A 7,855-nucleotide genomic window follows, 5' to 3' on the forward strand; every position below is an offset into this window, starting at 1 on the left:
TGCCTCAGAGCCATAATCTTTGCATCAAACTCATTCTTCATTGTCATTAGCTGCAACTCCAGGTTGTTCAGCTCCTTAGTCATCTGTGAGTAGAGGTTGCAGACTGTTCCAGCTTTACTATGTATGATTGGAGGGATGACAGAACACAGGTTCTGAGTTGTACTGTGTAATTCTGCAGTTTGCCCCCTAGTCTTATGCTGGATTCCCTTCAGGCTACATTCAGAGTGGTGGAATATGTACACTGTGCACTGGTTTTCTACACAAATGATCACCATTGACACAGTCAAAAATAAGATTGAAACAGACTTACTTGGATTACTGTAGCACAGCCAATCCATTATGGTCTAGTGAGTGGATCCCTGAGGACCCTTGTGCCTCTCTGTACACTTCACACACTCAGGTGTGTGGAAGACCATTCCCTCCACCCAATCTGGAGGGATATCCTCATCCTCCTTGCTTGAAGACTCCACCACAACCTTCTGGTTTTTCACACACGTTTCCTTACTAGAGACTGGAATCTCCACCTCTACAATGGTGCACTTCTTGCTTGGGAGCACCAGTACTGGCTCTAGACAACAAAATGGAGTCAGTATACCCAGAAAATCAACTACCCCTCATCCACATTACCTTTTTCCTTGCTTTTGTCCTCTTTCTTCTTTTCCAGCTTTGTAACTACTTGAGGAACTAGGAGAAACATTGTATTAGCTTGGCACAATTTGTTAGCCATACTTGTACTTACTAACTATGACTTGTTTCTCCTTCCCATCCCTTCTCACATCAACCTTCTCTTTCTCTGTGACTAGCTTTTTCTTTTCCAGTTTTACAACTTCTTCAGGAACTAGGCAAAGACAACATTAGCAGCACACAATTTGTTAGCCATACATTTAATTCATACCTAGCTTGTTCCCCTTTTCTACTACCACCTTCAACCTTTCTACATTTGCAACAGTATTAGAACCTGTGTAAACAGTTAGTTATTGTACACAATTTGTTAGCCATACTTGTACACATACTTTTGGACCCCTCCTTTTCCTTCCTATCCTTCTGCTTTGTCACTGACTGTGCCAAGGCTGTAGCCTTCTCCTTCTCCTTCTCCTTCTCCCTCTCCTTCTCCTTCTCCTTCTCCCTCTCCTTTCCCCTCTCCTTCTCCTTCTTCACCTTGGCCTGAGCCTCTTCCTTAACCTTGGCCCACATTGCTTTCTCAGCCTCTACCTTTACTTTAGCCCTAGTGGCAGCTTTGTCCTCCTTTGCTTTTGTGAGCTCCTCCACTGTTACCTTACAATCTACAAGATGTTCTGTGTTAGTAGACAGATCAGAAATCAGGAAATAGAAGACTTACTGCCAGATTGACCCTCCACTGGCACAGACAAAACCTTCTTGCCCTCTGAATCATTGTCATTGTGAGTGTCATTGTCTAAGCTCTCTTCATCTTCAGACTCAGGATCTGTGGTCAATCTGTTGGTTTCCTCCTTTACAACCTTGTCCTCTGGTTTGTTTTCTGTGTCAGAACCTGTGGAGCACATCAGCATATGAGCCAGTGACAATGTGCTTCACAGAGGTACTCACCAAGCATACATTCAACTAGCTTGTCATCCACATCCATTCCCTCACTGGCTACTATGTTGTTGTACACACAATTTCTGAGGAAAATCACAAAATCAGTATAAAAAGAGTGGAAAAGAGTACAACACTTACTGTCAGATTTGCTGGGGAGCAGTAATGACATGGCAAGAGTGATAGAAGGAAGCAGGAAGAATAAGTAACAATGTTCACACACATACAGAACTTACATTCAGCCTGCCAATCATTAAATCAACCATGTGACTGTAGACAGTCACAAGCAGACACACTAGGAGATGAAACAATCAGCATCATGCTAAGAACCATACATCACATGCAGACAATCACAGCAATCAATTCCAAACACCCACATGACTCATAGAAGCCTACTCTGAGAACACCCAACTATTTTGCATTGCAAGCATTCACAAACAGAACTGTAAGAGTGTGCAGTTTCAGAATTGGCTTACACACATTGTTTTCTCCACAGGATGTATGGATCATGTACTTATCACAGGCTCAGAACACAAGTTGTGTCACAGTGAGTGGCTCAGCAAACCATTATGTCATCATTGCCTGGATCAAAGTACTATGATCTTCCAATCAGATAGGACATTGGGGCAATCAAAGTGTTGATCTCAGGAGACTGCTGGAAATCTCAGAACTCTCCACACTTTGTCTGTACTGATCAGATGATAACAGTATGAGAACCTTCTATTTCTTTCAATGTAAATCTTGCTTTTCCCTTTTGCATAACATTTCCTGTGGCTAGAATGCAGACCACTTAAATTTTCCTCATGCATTTTCACCCTATTTTCTTCCAACCTCTGGCAAAAGGTTCTCTTATTTGTTCTTGTATATTTCGTTATTTTTCTTTTGTTCAGTCATGACACTTCCCTGTTAGTACTATGCTTTTCTGGAACTTGGAAAACTATAAATACAGTTACTCATGTACTAGATACAGGGGGAATTCAGATAGTTCACCCATTGATTTAGCTCTTGTCTCTTGTCTCAAAGTCCTCTAGTGTGAGGCATAGTTTTAGTCTTTGTCATTTTCTGTATCAGATTGTTTGTTGTGTGCTTCACAAAGTGCACTTTCTGTTATTCACATCACTCTTCCAAGGTTGCAACTGTGCTGGAAGAACTTGCACCTGTTCAGAACCACTCTAGTCTCCTAAGACTTGTGGTTTAGCTCCCCCTCAAACTTAACAAATCACCTGTGATCTTCTCTTAGACACTTTACAGGAGTTTCAGTACATACCCAGGAAATGTATTGTTTGAATTGTTTGTCCTGGTTGCTTGGAATAAGAGCATAGGTGTTATTGTTCATTTCAACATTGCCTTCTTTTAATTCAACATTGTTTTCGTTTGGGTTTTCAATAATAAATGTGTTTGTTGTGTTTTCTGCAGTTTGATTTGTTTTATGTACAATGTTAGCCTGATGTTTGGCACATGCAAGCTTTGTAGCTTCAGTAGGAGGTTTGCAGCATTCCTTAGAGAAATGTCCTGTTTTTCTACAATTGAAACATTTTGCTTTTGTCAGATTGAACAGATTTGGCAGATTGAATTTCCTCCACTTATTAGCTTTATACATTGTATTAATGTGTGCATTATTCTTTGTCTGATCATTAGAATCTTGTACTTGTTTAGCACAGTAATTGTTGTATGTGTTCTGTAATGCAAGGATTAGTTGCTTTGGTTGACTGCAATCCTTTCTTGCATTTACTCTATTTCCTTTGTCTCTTCCTCTGTATAGAATCATTGTCTTACTATTACTCTTCCACTTGTTTGTTCCTAATCCACTTGTCATATGCACATCTCCCCAGAATTGTAGTGTTTCCAGTTCCTTGACACTTCTCAAAAATCCGTCTCTAGCTTGTATTACAGTGCCCTCACTCTGGTGGACAGAGACCACCTCCTTGACAGATCATTCAGGTCCTGAAGTGTTATGTGCTGCTCCCTATTCACAAAATCTTTGGTTTCACATTCTGTAGTCACAAAGAACAGTCTACCTAGCAAGATCCTGAACAGAGCTTTCTGCACAACTTGTACTGTGATATCTATGTGAAGCATTCTCATAGAGAGTTACAACCTTGGAATCTGTCCTACAGTCGATCCCTGACCAGCATCTACTGTTTCAAGCATAACAGTCATATTGTGATCCAACAGAATCTTTAATGCTTCCCATACATCAGCTCAAACTATGTTTATGCTTGATCCCTGGTCCAGCACACAATCTACCTCAATTTTTCTGTCTACTATTGCCTCAAGTGTATGGAGTGGAAGCAAATGGTTAACTTCTGCCAATGTGTTACAATACTGCTGTAGCCTACTATTGTTTGATCCTGCAATGGGTGGTTCTCCACTGTAGAACACAGTGTTTCCATCCATTCAGTGCCTCAATGTTACTAATTCACAAGTCTTCTTCTGAAGCTCTGGAGACAATGCAAGCAACTCCTACTGTGTAATACACACTTCCTGGTCCAAGCTGTGATCTAAAACTCTTCCAGCTATTTCTGGGTCCTCAATTGGTGTAATGTAGTGGTACAGGTACTCCTTTGTCCTAGTTGTGTCTCAGTGCATACTTGCTGGCACTGGTCCAATATCTGTGGGTTTTGCTACTTTGTAATCATGCCCTTGCTTTCCCTTCCCCTTCACATCCTTTGCTTTCAATTGTTCTACAACCTTCTTGCAGGCTTCTCCAAGCATTACTTCAAGCCTTTTGAGCTCTGCAAGGTTCTCCACCTCCTCCTCTTCTTCTTCATCAACCTCTACCATTGTAACTAGTACAGGAGCTCCTGGACTGTGTGCTATGACTGGTGCAGCTTCTACAAAACTAACAGAGTGCATTTGTAACAACAGAAAGTGGCTATCAACCTTTTCCTTCAAGGTCTGCCCTATCCCAGAAATGGTGTTTCTGTTGGCTATGATAATTTTATTGTCTGGGCTCTGTGTGCACTTCCTGTTTGCAATGTATTCTGACACTTTTGAGCAACTGTGTATAAAATGTCCAGATTCTCTACAAAACACACAACTTCTGTTTCCTGATCCTCTGCCTGAACCTCTACTGTATCCTCCTCCTCCTGATCTTGGGCCTTGCTTCATTGACTCTACTTGTGATTGCAGACTCTGAAGCACTTCCACAATGCTTGTCAAATTAACTTCTTCCTGTTTGACCAGAATCACAGGCTGACTTGCAAGTGTATCTGATCCACTAACTGCTGTGAGTGTAGATCCCCTGAGGATCAACCCTGCTACAGCTACAACTTGCACAATATTGTACACAAGTCTGTCCTCATGGTCTGGATACTTGATTTCTAACTTCTGTATCAGTTTTTCTACAATTGCTCCATGGAACACATACAGAAAAACATGGCAAGATTCCTCTGGTGACAGCTTATTGTTAGTTGTCAAATAGGTTGCTATGAGTGTAAACTCTCAGTGGTACGTTCCCAAATTGTCCCTATTCATAATTCCTCTCTCTGCCCATTTCTGTACTACAGCATCCAAGTCACTTCTGGCATATTGTGCTCCTGTCTTGAGACTTGGGTAATATACAATTACTCCTGTCTTAAATGTATCCCAAGATGTTTTATCTGCATTATCCTACAAATCCTCCACTTCTACAGGCATGTACTTCATTGCAAGCAGAATAATATCTGCTCTGACTATGTTGTATTCGTTTGCAAGACTTTCTACGTCTGTGAAATACCTCCACAATTCTTGGGGCTTGGTTCTGTCAAAGGACAGTGCATCACATGCTCTACAACAAGGCAGCTTTGGAATGTTCAATGTGGCCATTGGCTGCACTGCCAGTCTTGGTTGTAATAGAATTTGTGTGTTTACTTGTAGTTGCTGAAGTAGTTGTGTGTCACTTACAAGTTACTGTTGCTGTAATTGGAACTGTGTTGCTAACAATATGCTGGTTGCTGGTGCGAGTGAAGATACTGGCTACTGGACTGTCTCTGTTTCCTGTAGAGACAACTGTGCTCTTCTACAATGTAGCATGCCAGTTACAGTCAGTTGTGATGTTGATGTGATTTGGGAAGGTTGTAGGGTAGCTAGCAATCCTGTACACAATTCTGGGGATGTGAAATGCAGCAGTTTGTTGTGAATTCAGAAATTGATTACTTGGGGATTGAGTGATGTTGCTACAAGGTCTTCTTCTTCCTCCTCTTTGTTACTGACTCGAGTGCTCTGCTGTTCCAATAGTATTCCTAAGGTTTCTACAATATCAGATTCTGTACTTCTAGTGTTTAGACTATTAGATGTTTTGCAGCACGATTGGATTCTAGCAGATTGGTGTGTTCTGCTCAATACAGGTACTGGTGCTGACTGTGACTGAGTTGACCTAAGCCTACAGGCTGGTGTCTGAGAAACCTGTTCAGGATGCTGAGAACTGTTAGAACTCGTGTTGTTTAACTATGGAAACCCCCCTCACAGTAGGCTCCAGATGAAACTCCTGTGAAGTGTCTAAGAGAAGATCACAGGTGATTCGTTAAGTTTGAGGGGGAGCTAAACCACAAGTCTTAGGAGACTAGAGTGGTTCTGAACAGGTGTGAGTTCTTCCAGTGTGGTTGCAACCTTGGAAGAGTGATGTGAATAACAGAAAGTGCACTTTACAAAGTGCACAACAAACAATCTGATACAGAAAATGATGAAGACTAAAACTATGCCTCACACTAGAGGACTTTGAGACAAGAGACAAGAGCTAAATCAATGGGTGAACTATCTGAATTCCCCCTGTATCTAGTATATGAGTAGCTGTATTTATAGTTTTCCAAGTTCCAGAAAAGCATAGTACTAACAGGGAAGTGTCATGACTGAACAAAAGAAAAATAACGAAATATACAAGAACAAATAAGAGAACCTTTTGCCAGAGGTTGGAAGAAAATAGGGTGAAAATGCATGAGGAAAATTTAAGTGGTCTGCATTCTAGCCACAGGAAATGTTATGCAAAAGGGAAAAGTAAGATTTACATCAAAAGAAATAGAAGGTTCTCATGCTGTTATCATCTGATCAGTACAGACAAAGTGCAGAGAGTTTCGAGATTTCTGACAGTCTCCTGAGATCAACACTTTGATTGCCCTGATGTCCTATCTGATTGGAAGATTGCAGTACTTTGATCTGGGCAATGATGACATAATGGTTTGCTGAGCCACTCGCTGTGACACAACTTGTGTTCTGAGCCTGTGATAAGCACATGATCCATACATCCTGTGGAGAAAACAATGTGTGTAAGCCAATTCTGAAACTGCACACTCTTGCAGTTCTGTTTGTGAATGCTTACAATGTGGAATAGTTGGGTGTTCTCAGAGTAGGCTTCTATGAGTCATGTGGGTGTTTGGAATTGATTGCTGTGATCGTCTGCATGTGATGTACAGTTCTTAGTGTGATGCCAATCGTTTCAGTACTAATGTATTTACAAATACAATCATAGCTAACAAGAAATCCTATACACAAATGATGGATTTACTCGATTCCAGTGTATCAATACATGCTACTCCTTATCTATTTTGATTAATGGATGTACATGACATAACTCCTACAATTGTAACTATTGCAAATAGGTCAACAATGACTCTTAATCAAGCTGGATCTATGTGTATTGAAATCCCAAAGAATATACAAGAAAAAAGTGTCATAACATTACAAAACATCTATTACTATCCACAAATGACCTTTTCCCTCATAAGTCAAGTACTACTATGTAGGGAAGGTTATTCTTTTATGTTTACAAACAATAATTGTACTATAACATTACTATGTAACAAATACATTAGACATATACAATTGAGAAATAACTTGTATATTTTGTACAATAATCATTTATTAAAAACAATGAACAAACTATCTATTTATGATATACATAAATGCCTCAGACACATAAGTTACAATTATATTAAACGATTATTAAAGACACAACCAAGTGTACTATCAACTAAAATAACAAACTATGAAGAAAAAGAATGTATTGAATGCATAAAAGCAAATATTGAATGTACACTAATACCAAAACTATGTTAATCTCCTCTTGCAAATCAATTTGGAGATCTTATTCATATTGATATCATTGGTCCTATTGAACCACACACATATAAGAACATACACTACTTATTAACAATTGTAGACAATTCTACTTGTTGGTGCATAATGCTCAAATTACAAACAAAATCTGATGCATATACACAATATGTACAATGGACAACTAAAATATTTACACAGCACAGAGTTAAAATAAAGCTTTTACAAAGTGATAATGATACTGTATTCCTTAGTGAAGATTTCCAACAAT

The 7,855-nt window shown here is 39.7% G+C and overlaps 1 protein-coding gene across 1 annotated transcript; it reads right to left on the bottom strand.

Annotated features, from left to right (window-relative positions):
• Window positions 1-344: 344 nt before the first annotated feature.
• Window positions 345-1,603, bottom strand: FOMMEDRAFT_155792 (uncharacterized protein; the record flags this gene model as incomplete). The annotated part of the gene is made up of 7 exons (XM_007266175.1): window positions 345-568; window positions 628-684; window positions 740-838; window positions 896-958; window positions 1,014-1,283; window positions 1,340-1,510; window positions 1,567-1,603. The coding sequence occupies 7 exons, from the start codon at window positions 1,601-1,603 to the stop codon at window positions 345-347; spliced, it is 921 nt and encodes a 306-aa protein (XP_007266237.1).
• Window positions 1,604-7,855: the final 6,252 nt, after the last annotated feature.

The sequence above is a fragment of the Fomitiporia mediterranea genome (genome assembly GCF_000271605.1).
Source record: "Fomitiporia mediterranea MF3/22 unplaced genomic scaffold FOMMEscaffold_5, whole genome shotgun sequence".
NCBI classification, from domain to species: Eukaryota; Fungi; Basidiomycota; class Agaricomycetes; order Hymenochaetales; family Hymenochaetaceae; genus Fomitiporia; species Fomitiporia mediterranea.